Source organism: Mus musculus, chromosome 11 (assembly GCF_000001635.26).
Source record: "Mus musculus strain C57BL/6J chromosome 11, GRCm38.p6 C57BL/6J".
Lineage (NCBI taxonomy): Eukaryota > Metazoa > Chordata > Mammalia > Rodentia > Muridae > Mus > Mus musculus.
This window is the reverse complement of record NC_000077.6, coordinates 90,638,183-90,657,253: the sequence shown is the minus strand read 5'-3', so window position 1 is coordinate 90,657,253 and position 19,071 is coordinate 90,638,183. Positions and strand designations below refer to the sequence as shown.

The 19,071-nt window shown below is 40.7% G+C and overlaps 2 protein-coding genes across 6 annotated transcripts in view; one reads left to right on the top strand and one right to left on the bottom strand.

The window, feature by feature from the left end:
- Tom1l1 (target of myb1-like 1 (chicken)) overlaps positions 1–11,564 on the top strand; it is a 42,590-nt gene extending 31,026 nt beyond the window's left edge. For all 5 annotated transcript variants that reach the window (XM_006534269.4, NM_001357544.1, NM_001357543.1 and 2 more), the window contains 6 exons: positions 804–903; positions 5,292–5,343; positions 7,366–7,468; positions 7,831–7,906; positions 10,355–10,419; positions 10,945–11,564. In XM_006534269.4, the coding sequence (XP_006534332.1) occupies positions 804–903; positions 5,292–5,343; positions 7,366–7,468; positions 7,831–7,906; positions 10,355–10,418 (395 nt within the window). In that variant the 3' untranslated portion in view covers position 10,419; positions 10,945–11,564. The remainder of the gene's footprint in view (positions 1–803; positions 904–5,291; positions 5,344–7,365; positions 7,469–7,830; positions 7,907–10,354; positions 10,420–10,944) is intronic.
- On the bottom strand, positions 11,277–19,070 carry Cox11 (cytochrome c oxidase assembly protein 11, copper chaperone). The gene is made up of 4 exons (NM_199008.2): positions 18,702–19,070; positions 16,722–16,877; positions 13,476–13,601; positions 11,277–12,884 (listed from the first exon to the last, which is right to left on the bottom strand). Exons 1-4 carry the CDS (start codon positions 19,062–19,064, stop codon positions 12,702–12,704), a joined length of 828 nt encoding a protein of 275 aa, NP_950173.1. The 5' UTR covers positions 19,065–19,070; the 3' UTR covers positions 11,277–12,701.
- Position 19,071: the final 1 nt, after the last annotated feature.

Below are 19,071 nucleotides of genomic sequence, written 5' to 3'. Positions count from 1 at the left end.
TTCCTATTTTCTGAAGAGAAGCAATGATTTGAAATGGAATGGTATTTGCAAAATGCACTGTAGGCTTGAAGTAGCCTACCTTACCTAACTTTTGGTAGTTTCTATCCTTATTTCCAACAAGTTTCCTTCTGCTACAAAATAAGCATAATGAAAACAAAAAAAAATAAAATAAAATAAAAGAAAGAAAATCTACAGTTTGAGTTCAGCCAAACTGTAATTTGTTTTTCTCTACCATTTTGGTGTCTCCACAGCTAGGGTATTCGGTATTGAATTTGTGGTTTCATACAGCCTTCTTCATTTCTGAAGTATTGGAGGCTTGCTTGTGTAAGCCAGTGAGATCTGTGGAACTATTTGCGTTGGAGAGTTTTCATGGGTTTGTTTTGGATTTTGGGCAATAGAAGATAATTATTCCCTTTTGGTGTCTTAATAATTATGGGAATTTAAGAGCTTAGAGGTAAAGCTCTGTGGGGATTGTAGCTGGCCACTTTTGTGCTAGATTAGAAGACATGTGCTGTTCTTTCCATTTTGAATGAGCTTGAGATTTTAGAATATCCCATACATAAGATTTTCTATTTGTGATAGCCTCTTTATGTGGCATGGATTGGCTGCCCTTCTCTTTTTCTGTCCCCTATAAATGATAGTGTCTAGTCTCTCTTAGAAGAAACCCTATGATTTTATGGAGACAGAAGTATCTAAATTAACTTTTGTTTTAACTGTGGAAAATTGAGCATAATAATGATGGTACACATGAACATGATAAAAATTGCCTTAAAAATATCAAACAAATGCATTTTATATTCTAGGTGTCAGCTCTCTGAGCCCTGTTATAACAAACAACTTGTATCCCAGTCTTCAGCCACAGAGGGATTTACTAGCATCAGAAGATATAGAAATACCCACCTTGTAAGTATATCAGTAATACCAGATAACGTAATGCCATGGCATTCTGGTTATTTAATAAAACATGGTGTGTGAAACTCTTTCTGGGAAGATGTGACCAAGCATCTATTCATCCTAGATACCTACAACAGACCAAAGTATAAATACCACCAAAGTCTAACTTGGTGAACCATGAGTTTTGTTGGGGTTATCTACATGAATATAGCTGAAGGGTAATTTACAGGAGCAGAAATGACTCAAAGATGCTGCATCAAGAAAAGCCAACATCAGGATGGGTGATAGCTCATGAAAGCAAGAAATCTAGAAATCACTGTACAAACCCATAGTCACCTCAACAGGATAGTGTCTCTCTTCCAGGAACCTCAGTTCTGCGCCTCTTCTAGGCTGTTTATTTCTGTTTCTTCCAAGAGGCTTAGCGGTCTCAGCTTCTTCCAGGTGACTCTGCTGGTCTACGCCTCTTCTAGGCAGTTCATCTTGTTTAAGAGTGCCTCTCAGCAGTCTTTACAGCTAACATGCTGGGAGAGGGTGGAGCCTAGTGATTCTGGTCAGTTTCAGTGACTTCCTGAAGCTATTAAGTTGATTACTTTCTGAGCATAAGGAGAGTCCTTGCAGGATGGAATGGTAAACTCCCCTTAGAACATCCTGTTGTGTCACTTCCTTTTAACCATCCTTTGTTTTAAGAAACCTCCCTCCAAGACAGACATTTTTAAATCTTAGAGGAAACCGCTGTACAATACATGGTACAGAAAAATAGAGATGTTACAGTCAGACAGACCTGTGTCAAAATCTTAGCCTTGCTTCATTTTAGCAGTTTGGCCCAGTGTGAAATTCTTAGCCAATGTGAGTTGTCATTTTCGTCTAAGAATACTTCTTAGGAGTCACACAAAAATCATGAAATGTAAGTAAAATTCCTAATGCGGCACTTAATCCATCCTATAACAAGCTTTCAGTATGTCTCTTTCTGATTTTGTTCATGGTAGTCAGTTATAAGAAATACAGTGACCAAGGAGGATGGGGAATGGTTTTGGTGAGGGTAAGGGCCACACCAACTTCATGACATGCCTATTGTATAGCAATGCTCTGTCACTCTGTTGAGCTTAGTTTAGTTTTGTTTGATTATTACTCCATTTGTGCACAAGAGGAGACTGGGACTTAGAAATGAAACTTGCCAAAATCCACATAGTAATTAGCAAAGTCACCAAATCAGAAATACCAGTGACTCTTAAAGAAATATCAGTGGCTCATAAATGTGTGCAATGCTTTGCAGATTTCTCAGAGAATGGAAAAAAACAAGATTGGTTTATTTATTTATTATTTATTTATTTATTTATTTATTTATTTATTTATTTATTTATTTTCTTTTAGAGTGGTTTACTCTATAGCACAGGCTGACCCAGAACTCACTAGGTAGCCAAGGCTGACCATAAACTCATAACAGTCTTTGTACCGCCATCTCCCAAGCGGAAGGATAATGGTCATGAACCATCCTGTCTGGCATCCTGGTATATTGGTTTTTTCTCTCAGATTGGCCAGAGTTGAAGTGTTTGATAGGAACTTGTTGGCTGCAAATTCTGTAACTACAAAATTCTGTAACTTTATAAGGGACAAGTGGCAATGTTTACTAATAAAATTAACACTGCATTTCCTATGGACCTGAAAGCTTAGGTCAGTGATAGGCATGAACTGCTTTCCCATCGTCATGGTAACCTTACTGGGTAACGTGAGGATGTGTGAGTAAGACGGAAAAATTGGCCTTGTAGCAAATGTCTCCACAAGAGTCTTTAAGGAAGCCAAATCTTAGCTACTGGTTCTTACCTCTGTCTAACCCGTCAGATCATACTCCAGTGTGCTTAGAATCACTGGAATGACAATGTCACACAGCGAACTTGAAGACACAGGACACATATCACATTGCCAGCCCCCATAAGTTCTGACTGACTCAGTGGCCCAAATCTTAGTTTTCTCCTCATTCCAGGAGATTTACAAACCAGTGGCTTAAAAAACAAAATAAAAAAACAAAAACAAATAAACAAACAACAAACCCGGTGTCTAACAGTTAATTCTCCACAGATAATGTGCTCTGCCTTAAGGTTTTATTGTGTTTTCTCTGTTAATTTTCAGCAGTTTGTGATGTGTGGGTATGATTTATTCAGACATATTTGTGTAGGGTTGGCTAAGTACTTTAGTTTCCTATGGTTACCATTACAAATTCCCACAAATGAGGTGGTTTAAAACCACAGGTAATTATCTCAGTTATGCAAGCAGGGTGTCTGGATTTCAGTCTGACGAGCATCTCACAGTAACTGCCCTCCGGCTCGTCCTCATTTTGAGGACTTGGTATTCCTTGGCTTGGCTGGTTTATTGGCTATTCTAATTTTTGCCTCCCTCACTCGCTTTTTCTAAGATCACTATCCATTGACTTGAAGCCTAATCCTATCATCCAGGAGAAAAGCTTTAACTACATGCACGGAGTCTTCTTTTCTAAATAAGACAACACAGGTTCCAGGCATTACGACTTGAACATGCTTTGAGAGATGGATAGCATTCGATTTACTACATGGGCCCTCTGGAATCTATGAGTTCATGTCTTTCGCCAAACTACTTTTTTTTTTGGGGGGGGGGCTTACTTATTCATATTTATTTTCAGTGCTACACAGTTTGCTTTCCTGTTGGGACTCTGCCAGCAGTTGTTGGCTCTGTACCACCTCCTAAGTGTTTTAGGGCCGGCTAGTTAGTCTCTTTCACACTTGTTCAAAGTTGAGCATGTCTCTGATGTACATTCAAGTTCACCAACTGTTCACAACGAAACTGATTCTGAATATGTTACGAATTTTCAGTTTTACAAAATTCACTTCTGTATGCTCTCTACTTGTTAGCTGACACTTTCTTTTTTTCTCCATTTTAAAAAGTATTACTGAGTGCTTGCATCTTGGAATATTTGCACTATAATAGCTGCTTTAAAATCTCCTTGGGATAACTCCAGCATCCATGTCCTAGATATCCATTTCTGTTTGCTGTTGACTTAATATATTAATTTTTTTCTGGTTCTTTATATAACTAGTCATTTTGAATTATATCCTTAGCATCGTTTGATTTTTATTAGTATATGCTTGGTTTTGGAAAAATGTCATCGATAATGTTGATACTTTGATTTGAGTAAGCCAAGAACTTGGTTAGAGTCACTTCACAATCTCAGCCTGCCTCTGTCTATGGGGTTCGAAAGACAGCTGAATTTTCCAAGCCTTGCAGTGCATTTCAAATCTGTCCCGCCATGTACCACCTTGAAGTCAACCAGAAGTCTAGTAGCTGTTTGCGTCTGTGTTCTAGGTATTTTGACATCATTATGGAGACTGGATTCGTGAACATATACGAGTCACTCTTAGGCGTTCATAACAACCTTACAAGAAAGTTTTCCTGAAATCTCTCACCTTGGTGGTGTTCCCCTTCTGTGTTCTCTGCTCATCTGATCCTCCTCTCACTGGATCATCAGTCCTCTGCCAAGCTTTCTCCAGAAGGATGGCAGGAGGGAAAGAAACACCCACCCCCACCTACTACTCCATGCTGTTGAAGCCATAGCTCTGTCCATTGGAGAGGAAGTTTCCCGAATTTGAGAGTTTAATCTCCTATCAGTCCATGTTGCCTCTGGAGCCAGGGCAGTCACTAGGCTTGGCTATGTTTGGAATGTAAAGGTGGGTCAGAGGCAGCTAGGGGAGTCTTTTTTGCTCCCTGCATGCAAATAGATGCTTTTTTTCCCCCCAGTACTGTATCTTTTATGTCTGTATCTGGGGTTCAGGTTGCATCCAAGTCTAGAGGATACCAAAAAAAAAAAAAAAAAAAAAAGGTAAATTCAATAATAGTTCATTGGCACTTACATTTTAGTCATTTTTCCCAGTCAGCCATTGTCACATTCCTGACTAGCTTCTGGCTTTTTGTTTTATTTATGGTTTCCAGCTTTTCTAGTAGCATTCTGTAAGAGGAATGGGATGAAACAATGTTTGTCCACTCTACTTTATCCAGAATGAGAACTCTCCCATCTCTCTTCTCTAACTGTTGCTCTACACTGCTTCTCTTCATTCAAGCTGTTAATGGGTGTTAGCTATGGATGGAAAGAGTGAAGGCTCTGTTTGCACTGATGTGCTGTGCACACTCCAGGGCCACAGATCCGCTACTGCCAAGGGCCGATGCGTCTGCTGTCTTTGATGTTGAGTTTCATGATGTGACCCGGAAGGCACTCAGACCAGATGGTAATGGCTATCATTTTATGAGTGTGAAGTGGGGGCACCATTTTGTGTAATTTTCCAGCCTTCTTTTAAGACCAGGAAGATCATCTTACTTTTTGCATTTGTGTTCTCGCTGTAGGGTAATCATGCTGTGTTATCACACTATCCTAGGTTTCCCCAGAGGACCAGCCAAAACCTCGCCTCGAGTCACACATATGATAATGTGAGTAACCAAGCCCTTTTGCTACAGTTCACCTAGTCAGCTGCTGATCATGACCCAGGCCCTGTTTGTTGACTCTTAGGTTTTACTCCACGTATCTTCACAGTTGGCTGGCAGAGCCATTGCTGGCCACCTCAATCTTTTGAAGATAGGCACATTTTATTTTACTTCTCATAGATGAGATGGTTAAAGATGATGATTTTATCATTTCTGTGCTTGGAACATATATAGCTGAGTGGTGCAGTACCTGTCTAGTATGCACAGGCCCTAAGTTTGATCTCCAGCACTGTTAAGAAAAAAATATAGTTCAACACTGTTTGTATTTGCAAAGACTTGGAAGCTGTTCGTCGCTCCCTCTCTAAACCCCTTCCAAGGGCAACAGTGTCTCTCACGTAGTCACACTTGTGCCTATTAACTGTCCTAGTCTTAGCTAGCACTTCCTCTTCTGTGCGCATGACTCTCACATAGCCCTCATTTCTTTTCATTTCTTCTCCGGGTCTCGCCTTCTCTTGCAGCACAGACTTCCCTCTGTTTTGTTTACCTTCATCCCTTTAGGTCCCTTTGTTTCCCCCTCTTTCTCCTTGGAGACAGGGTCTCCTTTACCCAAAGTGGACCACAAACTCCTCAGCCTCATGCCTTTACCATCTAAACAATGGGATTAAAGGCATGCATTACCGACCTTAATATGACCAAGATTTGACAATCAATGAAATTTTATCTTCAGCCTAGACCCTGCTCCCTGAACCCAGTAAATGCCATTTACTCTGCTCCTTTCCTTCCCAGCAACCACTCTCCTCAGAAGCACTGAAGAACCAGCTCTTCTAACAGATTCCATACCTCACTAAACACTGTCAGGTGCTTAAAGCCTTGTAAATCCCACCGTTTTCCCTTCTGCTTTATAATATGCGAACTGCCCATATCTCTCTACTTTCACACCCCAGCTTAAGCGATCGTACAGTGGATACTGTAATAACCTCTCCAGGCTTGTGTTACGCTTTTGCCTCCCAACGACTTCTTGCAGTCCCAATCCATCTCATCCAGCCCCAGATGATCCCAGAACAAACCCGAGCAATCTCCAGCCATGCCACTCATCCACTCAAGGCCCGCCTGCTTGCCTTCCTCATTGGTTTATTCTGTAAAAGCTCAGAATGGCAATTGACCGCACTGGCTTTAACCTCTGCTATCTTGACTCTCGGCCTCTCCTGGCTCACTATGCATCAGCCATGATAGCCTTACTGACTTCAGAGCCTAGAAACCTGTGCTCTCTAATCATCAGTCAGCCCTCTGCCTGACGGTCCCCAGTGGTGAGGCATTCATTGCCAGGCTGTCAGAGAATCCCATTCTAGCTCAGCCTCTCGACTCCTATATCCTGCTCTTTCACCACAGAACAGGCCACTGGACACTGATTTCTATCTCTTGTCTGTTTTATTTCGAGTCTTACGAGTGCCTGGCAACTAAGTAGTAGATGCCCAGAACATATTTGTAGGATAAAGAAGGAAATTATAAAACGTGGTTTTGCCTGAGTCAGGATCTTGCTATGTAGATGGGGTGAGCCTGGAGTTCATCATCTTCCTGACTCAGCCTCTCAGGTTCTATCTTTATTTGGGTGTGCTAGCTAGACCAAGAAGAAATTTATCTTTATTGGTTTTGCTTTGATAGAATCACTGTATGCCTACCTGTAAACTGAATTTCATTCCAGTTCAAGGCTGAGATTTCACATTCTGGGGGAAATGGAAGCTAGACTGAACCCACCGAATTCCAATTCTTCCTTAAAAAACTGTTTTTAAATACATTTTACATTTTATGTGGGAAATGGAATATAACGAGCATGAAACCATGCAGAAAAGTAGTCAATCTTTACAAGTATAGTTATTGCTTTAAAATGAAAGTAGTAAAAATGACTGGTTCCTACTCGGTTGAGTGTGTACGGTTATTGGCGCAGTGCCATTTGGAAGCCAGGCAATCTAAGTAAGAAAAGTGCTTAGTGTAGAATGTATGCCTCAATGTGTGTTGTACTTTCTTCAGTTTCACTCCAATTCAGTATTACTCCAGCCAGTTAGCCTACACACCGCCACAGCAGCAGCAGCAGCAAACCAGAGGCTGCCACCCTTGCCAAGCAGTCATCCAGGTATGCAAAAGCCTACCCTTTGCATCAAGTAAGTAAACTTGTGAGAATGCCGGAATCTGCCAGAAATGATTACCTCAAAATAGGGGAGAATTATGGAGAGCTCACTGTTCATTGAAGCTACATGTAATAAACTCAGGGATGACACCCTTTTGACTCCCATTAGTTGAGGCCTGGGAAACATTTTCTATACAGACCTGTGGAACTCAGTATCATTTGAACAGTCTGTCTTGGTTGTATTTGTTAGACTCATATACTTAAAATCTAAATTACATATTCAATAGTTATATTAAATAGATATGGATTGGACGTACTCTTCCCAAGCACAGTGTGTACTTACTAGTCTTTGTTTTCTCCATCTAAAGTGCTAAAAGACGGCGATCTCCAGCCACCCAATTACTACGAGGTAATGGAGTTTGATCCCTTAGCTCCCACTACAGAGTAAGTCATTTATACAATTACTAATTTATGTTTTGTTGTGATTCCCTGTGATGACAGAGCTACCCGAGCTTGGACATTCATTTAACTTTGTTTAGCTCTTGGCAGAAATTGATTGCCTTATTAAAAAGATTTATTCGACTTTATGGTGGGCATTGCTCTTAGTAGCCTTATTGCTCTCTAAGAAATAAAAATGCTAGGGCTGCACATTAAGAATTAACTGGAACCAACATTCTGCATCGATTGGTGGCAAGTGTGTCTAGCTCAAAGGGGACACTATTCATTGACAGCATGTTAATGCCACATTTTAAATCCCAGAACTGAATCAAAAAGGCATGTAAAAGACCTTTTTGTGTTCAACATGTATAGCAAAAATATCACTAAAAGTGATTATTTATGTTGTTTTACAGCCAGCAATAGCCATAACAGACTCATATACTTTGAGCACAGAGGAGACAAATGTAGGAGGGCCACAGCAAGGCCAGTGTAGGCTACTTGGCAAGACCTTGACCAAAAGAAAGATGAAAATTCTCCTAGCATCCTCACTTAATGATTTTCTGTTTGCCAAGCTGTATTTTGCAGTAGACAGTAAGCACATCATAGGGTTTTATTTTTTTATGTGTTTTATTTGCCTGCGTGCATGTCTGCACACATCTGTACCTGTGGAGGCAAGACAGGGTATCAGATTCTGTGGAACTGATGTTATAGGCCACTGTAAACCTCTATGTGGGTGCTGGGCATTGACCCCAGGTCCTCTGAAAAGTAGCCAGTGTCTTTAACTGCTGAGCCATCTCTCCAGTTCCATATCATATTACTGTCCCCTCCATGCCCTGACACCCATAAAAAATGCTCAAAACAAGTTTTTGGAAATCACTCTTCAGAAACTGGTAATCTGGGATCTGTATCTGATCCCAGTTGTACTTTGTTTGATCTATGCAGAATTAAAAACGTACATTTAAAAAATGAATTACCAACAGCTTAAAAATAATATAACCAAAATAGTCAGCACTTGTCAAGCTTTGGGGTCCTGCAGAAACAGGCTTACCTATTTCTATTCTAGCAAAGGTGGTAGTAGTGACAAGTGTATGTCTCCTGTACGGAGTATATTCTGCAGTTCACCAGAGCCCACTTGACCCATGACTGCCAACGACCACACATGTAAGCATTAGATGTGCCCCCCTTATTTAGGCCCTTAAGAGTAGACAGCCATTTTGGCAACATTTATTAGTAAACCTTAGTGGACGCAGGCCCTTCCTGACCTGAGTGCTGGGATGACAGGCATGTACACCCAACACTGTCTAACTCAGGATGATGCAATTTCCCTAGGTAATGCTTGATAAAAGTTGTTACGTCACTGAACCTAATATGTTCAGTGACGTATGTTCTAATAAGTAGTTAGAGAGGCTGGCACTTACATCCCACATCCCACGTCCAGCTATGTCAGGTTGCTGAGGACATTCAGATTAACGGCTTTAATTAGGTATGTCATGTCCAGGTTCCTCAGGTGAGAGAGATGGTCAGTAAGCAGTTTGGAGAAGTAAAACCTTCAATTCTTCACCACTGTGCTTCTTGCTTTCTGGAGACTTAGAACCTCGGGTCCACTGAAGGTCTGATTAAATCCAGGAACTTAAGGAAAAGCAGACTCAGAAGTTCTGGGGTCTTCACATCACTTGGCCAGGAATCCCAGTCCAAGAATTTTCTTTTTGTCCCAGTGGGACATATATAAGAGAATACAGATAATTCTCTTGTTGAACATTTCCTGTATATTGAAGGCAGTGACTATGCTGTAAACATTAAATGTAATGTGGAGACAGAAGTTATGTCATTCATGTCAATAGTAAAGCTATAGTGACTAGAGTGAATGTAACAGGAATAACCTAAAATGAAGGCCAGAGGGGAGTCAGAGGAGGCAGCATTGCTAGTTGTTGCCAAGTCTACAAAAGAACTTGAATAGAAACCCAGTAGACAGTTCTAGCACATTCCATGAGCTGGGAATGCCAACACACAGAATGAAGAAAGTAATGGGGATCTAGTGCCAGACATGGAAACCTTAACTTGTGGATAGCTATGATAACACTCTCCAGAGCACAAACAGGTCAAAAACCCAGAACTCCATGCTATGTTAAGTTACATGGAAATAGGTGATTGTATGAAAAGCCATTTCAGTGGAGACAGAGTTTTATCTTTGAAGTAAAAAAAAAAAGAAAATCAAACTGCCCAAATTTGAATCATAGTTTTCCTTTAAATCAAAAGTAAAAGTAAATTGGGTTTGAAAGGACATAGCAAAAACTCTAATATTGGATGTTTTATGTTAGAATAAGCTCAAGGTTAAAGATCTCTGTTTTAAATCACTTATGATGCCTGACCATCCCTCAAGAGCCTGTATTTTTTGTTCCATTGATGGTAATATAGTACTTTAAAGCTGATTTGCCTTGGTGGCTTTTTTTTCAGAGCTGTTTATGAAGAAATTGATGGTTACCACCAGAAAGAAGCTCAAAGTCATAGTGACTGCTAAGGTAAGAGACACCAGCTTATGCAACTTAACTTGCGTATAATTTCAGTGGAATTATCACATTTTGTAGGAAATTCTTTAAGGACCACATAAGTCTGACACTTGCTTTAGTACAATACCAAATTCCTCTGAATTACTTAGTGATGACCAGTGCTCACTAATGAAATAGAATCTCTGTGCTCTTGTCTAGAAATGAGGCATGGAAATTCAAAAGTTAGTTTTGGACATATAAGTATTAATGCTAACAAAACCAGACGATCAGTAGAAATTCCTTGTCATTTTAATGCAGCTCTTATGGCTCTGGTGGGCAGTACATACCCAGCTACCTGGACAACAGAAGCCATCATTAGTGCTCCTGCACCCGTTATCCTATTCACACACTACTGGAGACCTGACCTCTAATGACCTGTTATTTTTATTTCCTTCTCATCTGTAACCATGGGAGGGGGAAGTACCTTCCAGCCTTTCTGCTGTGGTCTTCCAGTCGTTCGGGAAGGGCAGATGGGCCAATGTCTTCTCTTTATTTCAGATACACAAAGGGCCAGCTCTCTAAAGGAATACTTGATCAGCAGAGGCCTGACAGACAAGACCTGCCAACAGGGAGAGCCCCAGTGGACCATTTCTCTGCTGGAAGCTTCAACAGAAGAGTTAACACTTCCTGGCCAACACTGCTGTTCCTGACAATGCCTTGAGACTTCAGGAAAATCTTGTTGTGAGGAAAACTGCCTAGAACTAGGCCAACTGGTTAAACTGTGGACTCTTACATTGTGCAGGCATTGCTATCAGTACAAATCATGACAGATCTATGATGGGGTACTTTAAGATCAATCATCCTACTATAAAATATTGTAAACAGATGGGGAAAGGAAGAAAATGAGTGCCTTTATTTAACTGAATCTGAATGTACAATTCAGTTTGTACTTGTTTATAAATAACATTTTGGTTTAGAATTGCTTGAAAGACTTGTTTAATTATATTTCAAGTGCCTGAGTAGGCCACTGCATCAGGTGGCCTAAGATGTAGTTAGTCCTATGTAATGTTTAACATTCTTGCCTTTTATTATAATTCACATTCTGATTTGAAACAATGACTCTTGGAAAACTGGACAATGCATCATTTACATAAAATTAAATTACTATTAATTTGTCAGTTGTGTTGTTGTTTTGTCTTCTAGTTTAATGAGCTTTTATGTCAGTAAATCTTCACAATTTTACCCTTACATGATGTTAATGAACTTGGATTTATGGTGGTAAATGCTAGCTTAGACTAGCAGGTGTAATTTTCTGTTAGATCATGATTCCGTCATTTCCAAATGATTATCTAGTCAGTACTCGGAATAAAACAGCCCTCAAGCTTAACAGAAAAAGGCACACTTGCACTCAGAAGGCAAACTTGGAGCAAGTGTCTCCTCCTCCACACTGTTGGGTCAGCCAGAGAAAGCTCTGCCGGTGAAGGCACGTGCTCCCCTGATTCCTGAGACCCTCACAGTGAGAGAAAGCTGTCTCCCACAGCTTGCCCATTGTCTGCTGCAGCATGGGTAGCATTCATCCTCCCCACATATTAAGAAGATAAATTTTAAAATTTTTAAATGGTGTCAGTTTATACTGAAGGAAAACAGCAACCAGCATGCCTATGAACTAAACAGTTGCATGTCGATTCTGTTTCGAAGTTTTCAGATACATTATTATAGATGTGAAGGGCTAATACTTCAGGAGGACTTAAACTGAACTGTTAAAGCAGTTTATATCTGTGTGTGGGCAGCCAGAGCATGCATATACAGGCAAGATGATTCTCCTGGCTCCACCTCCCAGCTCACTGTAAGAACTCTGGGATTACAGGTAGGAGCTACTGTAGTCACTCTTTTAAGGCTGGTTCCGGGAATAGAAATCAAGTTGTCAGGCCTATGTGGCAAACACTTTATTTAACCCACTGATTCATATCCCTGGCCCATGATGCAGTTTTTAATAGTCACACTTGGGCAGTCATATATTCTTCAGGCTTGGAATATGAACAATATTCATATTCTATTACTTAAAACAGAGCTGTGTTTGTTTCCTACCCTTAAGCACCATCACAGGATAGCAGCATCTTTTCACCACAGACTGAGTTTTGAACTTGTTCTTTCAGTCTTAAGTGGGATAAATGAAGGTGCAAAGAAAGAAAGAAAGGTAAAACCATTTAAAATACAAGGCTTTAAAATACATTACTATAGAATATTTCTCTTCTGAGAAAGCAATACATGATTTTCCAAAAATCACAAATCTGAAGCAGGCCTTGGGAGCTGCTTCAATTATAGCCTGGAACTGGCAACTTGTGCCCTTCCTTTGCTTCAAAAAAAGTGTAAGAAAGAGTGATGAGGTCGACATTCACCATTCTTGGATCTTCTGCAAATTCAGGATCAATGTAGAAAAACACTGGCATATCTACTTCTTCTTGTGGATTAAGCCTTTGTTCTTCAAAACAGAAGCACTATAAATTATAGAAAGATACTTGGTGAATAATAGCAGGCCAACTGTATTACTTAAAGCAATATTCATTTCCTACCCTTAAGCACCATTATAGGATAATAGCATCTTTTCATCAAAGGCTGAGTTTTGCTTTAAGGGTTACAAATACAGTAGCCAGATGTAGTGGTGCAGCCCTTTGACACCACCAGTCAGCCTTGGTCTACAGAGTCCCAGGACAGTCAGGATTACACAGACCCTGTCTCAAAACAAAGAAACAAACAAAAGGAGCAAACACCATCTAGCTAGTGTAGGTAATGAAGAGTTTTTTTTTTAAAAAAAAAGGCTTTATATTTAGACAAAATAAGTACTAATTGATGCTTTTGTTTGTTTCTGAATCAGGGTCTCACACTGAAGCCTAGGTCGGCCTAGTATCAATTACATATCCGGCTGGCCTCTACCTCACGGCCCTGCTCCCATCTCAGCCTCCTGAGTACTAGGATTACAGGCATAAACTGTAACACCCAGCCAGAAAAGAATTTTTAGAAACCGAAAGCATTTAATTCATATTAAGCAGTTGTTCAAACATTTATCATAAAGTTTATATTCAGTTTACCTGTATCTTATTGAAATACTGTCCAGCTTCAAACGGTACAACATTATATGTAGAAATTCCAATTACTGGTTTGTCAGTAGGATTCTTAGCTTTATAAAATGCCAGTGCAGTCTCTCCTGGTACCACCTGTTTTAATAAACACACATTAGCTCCAGTGCCATGCTTTCCTCCTGCTAAATTAAGTCATATTATTTGCCTATTATACCTAATACCTAACTGGACCATAATACCTAACCCAATGTACTGGGAATATTGCAACAAGCCTTCCTTAGTTTCAGATTGTATTTGCTTATGTCAATAAAGAACCATAGTTATGAATGTCCCTGTTGGTTGTCTGACATTCTTCAAGCAATAACCTACAAATTACTTACCATGTGTCCAAGGACAAACTAAGCAAACCACAACTCAAGCTCAAATACCTTATAATAGTTAAACCTGAATGTCATGATTGCCGAATCTTTTGAAGGACGACAATGTTAAACTTACCCTAATTCTGAGTGCCATAAATATATAACCAAAGTAAAACAAACAGAGCAAAATCTGTTTAGTTAATAATTTGAAAAATTAAAAACAAAAAACAGCGGCACCCAAGGCTAGAACAAGTTTCCATTGGACATTCTGTCACTTATACCAATTCACCATCATCCTGTTTACTGCTATGCAATTTGAACCATTATCCAAAGCTATAACCTACAAAATTCTTAATGAATATTAGGTGATGTTCACTAAACTGGACAAGCACTATGATTTATAAGAGTTTGTTAATAATGTGTGATATTAAAGCTTTTGTGTGTCATCTCCAATTAACATGCAAATCTCACTTCAAATCCTTCCAGAACTGCAATTAGTAAAAATTTACAAGCATTTGGATACAATATAGGAGTATGGTTACTTCTGTTACCATTGAAATAATTGACTCACATCTAAACATTTTTGGTAGTGGGGATGCTTAGCTCAGTGGTAGAACATAAAAGACCCTTGGTTCAGACCTCAGTACTTTCTCCTACCCCCAAAATTACCTTTTTTTTTTTTTTTTTTTTTTTTTTTTTTTTTGGTTTTTCGAGACAGGGTTTCTCTGTATAGCTCTGGCTGTCCTGGAACTCACTTTGTAGACCAGGCTGGCCTCGAACTCAGAAATCTGCCTGCCTCTGCCTCCCAAGTGCTGGGATTAAAGGCGCGCGCCACCACACACGGCTCCTTTTTTTTTTTTTTCTTTTTGAGGGACAGAAATACTTCTGATAAACCAGTAAATTACTTTTTATGATTATGATTCTCCACATTTTTTTACTGTCATCTATACCACCAGAGTAAAAGTCAGAAAGCTATATAACATGACTTGGTACTGCTATAAACTCAACATTAATGACCAAGGGATTCAATCAGCTTTTAATCACGATTATAAACACATGACTTTGTTCCAGGTTATTAAAAGTTAAAATATAGTCAGCACCATACAAAGTACATGCCTCTATACCTCTAAATCACATAGACCTTAATGCCATAGTTGAATTTCTTAAAGGGGCTATCAATGTTGAACTGACCTTAAATCTTAAATTGTAATACAATAAGTTTACAACCAGAATAAAACTGACTGAATAAAACTTTTGTTTAAAACAAAAGTTAATGCATGGAGAAATCAAGAAAAATAGCAAGCTAGGCTAAGTTGAGGCAGGACCATGAGTTTTAGGCCAGGCTGGGCTACACATTGAGACTCTGTCACAAAAACCTCTAATGTTATAGTTACATTCAAAGGGAAGGAAGGCACTTTTAAAAAGTAGACATTTCACTCCCGAGAATCAAATAACCCTATTAAGAAATGGGGTAAAGAGTTAAACAAAGAATTCTCAACTGAGAAATACTGAATGGCTGAGAGGCACATAAAGAAATGTTCAGCATCCTTAGTCATCTGGGCAATGCAAGTCAAAACAACCCGGAGATCCCACCTCACACAGTCAGAATGGCTAAGATCAAACACTCAGGTGACAGATGCGGGCGAGGATGCAGAGAAAGAGGAACACTCCTCCACTGCTGGCGGGATTGCAAGCTGGTACAACCACTCTGGAATTCAGTTTGGAAATCCTCAGAAAATTGGATATAGTACTACCTGAGGACCCAGCTATACCACTCCTGGGCATATACCCAGAAGATGTTCCAACATGTCATAAGGACACATGTTCCACTATGTTCATAGCAGTCTTATTTATAACAGCCAGAAGCTGGAAAGAACCCAGATACAGGAATGGATACAGAAAATGTGGTACATTTACACAATGGAGTACTACTCAGCTATTAAAAACAATGAATTCATGAAATTCTTAGACAAATGCATAGAACCAGAAAATATCATCCTGAGTAAGGTAACCCAATCGCAAAAGAACACACATGATATGCACTCACTGATAAGTGGATATTAGTTCAAAAGCTCCAAATACCCAAGATACAATTCACAGACCATATGAAGCTCAAGAAGAAGGAAGCCTAAAAGTATGGGTGCTTTGGTCCTTCTTAGAAGGAAAACAAAATACTCACAGAATCAAATATGGAGATAAAGTGTAAAGCAGATACTAAAGGAAAGGCCATCCAGATACTGTCCCACCTAGGGATTCATCCCATATACAGTTACTAAACCCAGACACTATTGTGGATGCCAAGAAGTGCATGCTGACAGGAGCCTGATATAGCTGTCTCATGAGAGGCTCTGCCAGAGCCTTACAAATACAGAGACAGATGCTCTCAGCCAACCATTGGACTGATCTCCGGGTCTCCAATAGAGGAGTTAGAGAAGGACTGAAGTAGTTTAAGGGGTTTGCAACCCTATAGGAAGAACAACAATATCAACCAACCAGACCCCCCAGAGCTCCCAGGGACTAAGCCATCAACCAAGGAGTACATATGGCTCCAGCTGCATATGTAGCAGAGGATGGCCTTGTCAGGCATCAATGAGAGGAGGGGTCCTTGGTCCTATGAAGGCTTGATAGATGCCCCAGTGTAGGGGAATCAAGGGCAGGGAGGTGGGAGTGGGTGGGTGGGTGGAGTAACACCCTTATAGAAGCAGGGGGCGTGAGGACAGGGAGGATAATATTTGAAATATTGTAAATAAAGAAACTATCCACAAAAAAAGTAGACATTTCAAAACACTTGTACAACTACATTTCATGAATTATATTTCACAATTATTGAGTGTAATTATTCGTGGGGTGGCCTAGCGTTTTGAAATGACCTTAGACAGGTGCACTAGACACTCACATAGATCTCTGTTTGCTGAGGTCTGAAGTTCCACTGGAGACTGGCATGAACGTCAGCATTGAAGGTGACCTTAATGACCCGGTCCTTGACAGGCACCATGTTCTCGATCTGGTCTGAGGAGTGCCCGGCCACTGCTGATCCTCCAAGTCCAGTAGTCTACAACAGACACTGCATATGGTAAACAGCAGGGTTTAGATCTTCACGGACTTACTGCAGAAAAGTAACATTTGGAAAGCGATTGAATGTTCTACTTGGAGCCAAACTGTATGCTACCTCTGGCCATTCTTGTAACTGCATCAACGGTTTGCCTATATTTGTTAAAGTGATTCCTACTTTTGAAAAGCAAAATTTGAAGACAAACTATTAATCTCTGAGAGGATACCAAATATTTTCAAGTGTAACTTTCATTAAACACAGTCCCCTTCGCTGGCTAGTATATTTTACATAAACTATTATTCACTTAAAAAGTTGAACCAAACCTGGTCATTTTAACTTAAACAAGGAATCCATGTTCCTGTGTATACTTTTCTGTACCATGGGTTTTATAGTTCAAATTAAGTTCATAACTTTATTCTTATATTCTGCTTTCCTAGGGCATCATGACTGTTTTCCCACTTGGGAGATTAATGTTTTCCTGCCTCTTAGCTGTAATTCTCTGCATACACACCTATTTACCCTTCATCACAGTTAATGAGGCCCTGACTTTCTTCCTCTTGTCTGGCTACCCTGCCCGCCAACTACCCTAAAGTAGCAAAAGAGTAATTTGTGTCTGACGTTTCCCCATCACCATTATTTCCTCATTAGAGGTAGAGGTGGTGTTACTTCCAAGGTGTACACACTGCTGCCTGAGGTTATCACAATTCTCACTGCCAGATAATTCACCTTTCTTACACCAGAAAAACAAAAAGCCGAATGAGGCTAAAGGAAGATGCAAAAAAAAAAAAAAAAAAAAAAAAACCCTACCATATTAATATTTTATTATCTTTCTTTCACTTGTTACACACGTTACTTAGCTTTTTCAATTTCTCTCAATATTGTCAAATTAAACTTTAATCCTAAAAGAGAAATCATAAATTTGACCTTAGTTAACAGGTAAGGATATGATTCTGTTTCAGAGACTCAGTTTTAAGATGAACTATTTTTTTTTTCATAAAGGATTTAAATCCGCTGAAGAAAAAGCAAGTTAAGTGTTCCGTCTTTCAATAACAAAACAATTCCTTATATATTCTAGGGACATGTTATTGAAGTTTCTCAAGTTTGGTGTTTAAACTAAAAGGTAGAAAACAGAAAAATAATGTCCTGGGCTCAAGCCTATATTACTGAGTCTGTCACAGTTTTCCTGGGTTACATTTTAATTTGCTCATGAAGAGGGACCATTCTATGGCTTCCCTTATTTATTTATTTCCTTCTCTAAAACTCGTTGATTCCACAAGTAACAGGGCATTCTTTTGGAAATATCGGTGCTTAACGTGGAACTTGATTTTAGGGTTTTTTTCCTTTTTTTTTTTTTTTAAACCTCAGGCTAACCCAGCCTAGCCTGATGATGCTAAACTAGCCTAGGCTGATGATGCTAACCTAGAATGAGGAAAGCTTGAACACAGGAGTGTCAATTCCATTTCTGTGGGTCTCGGCACCACTGTATACTATTAGCATTTTAGGTTGGACAACTATCTGGGGCAGGGGAGGTGTCCTGTGAACCTCCAGGTATGCGACAGCCGCTCTAACTCACCAAGTGTCAGCGGTACCTTCTCCCCGCGCTTCACAGAATGGCTGTGCTGATAGCCCTTTGAAGGGTGGCACCAGCTCCATCATTACCGGAACCGGCTTCCACTTGCAAGGTTTTTTAGTGACCTTGGGCACGTCCTTCCCGGTCTGGATCCGAGGCGACGCCCCCCTCCCCCCTCCGGCGGGTGACCTCGGCCTCCCCGGCAGGGGGATGGCTCAGGTGGGATCCGTGCCGCGCTTCGTCCCCTCCCTTACCTGGCAGTAGAGCCGATAGAGGGGCACCGCGGCGTAGGAGGCCCCCAGCATGCCCACGGCGGCCGCGGCCACGTAGGTGAGCACCGTCTTGTTCCGCCGCCGCCACTCGTCCTCCTGCGCGCGCTGGAAAGGGTTGCTGCTCCTCGGCCGCCGTGGCGGCTGCGTCGCGGGCCCCCGGACCCCGCACGGGCGCTTCCATGTCCCGAGGCGTCTCAGACCCCGCTCCGCGCCTCCGAGCCCATCCCACCCGGGCCTAAGCACCAGCTCTGCGTTCACCACAGTCCGCCCTGACCACCCGGGCTGCCTCCAGCCCCGGCCACACGAAGCCACCAACCTCCATCCCGGACACCAGAGCCCTCCCATAACCCCC

Coding starts and splice junctions, on each gene's coding strand:
- Cox11 (NM_199008.2), bottom strand. CDS start 19,064: ATGGGAGGGCTCTGGTGTCCGGGATGGAGGTTGGTGGCTTCGTGTGGC. Junction 13,602..16,721: donor CTCAGCAAACAGAGATCTAT/GTGAGTGTCTAG, acceptor TTATTAAAACAG/GTGGTACCAGGAGAGACTGC. Junction 12,885..13,475: donor AGTATTTCAATAAGATACAG/GTAAACTGAATA, acceptor TATAATTTATAG/TGCTTCTGTTTTGAAGAACA.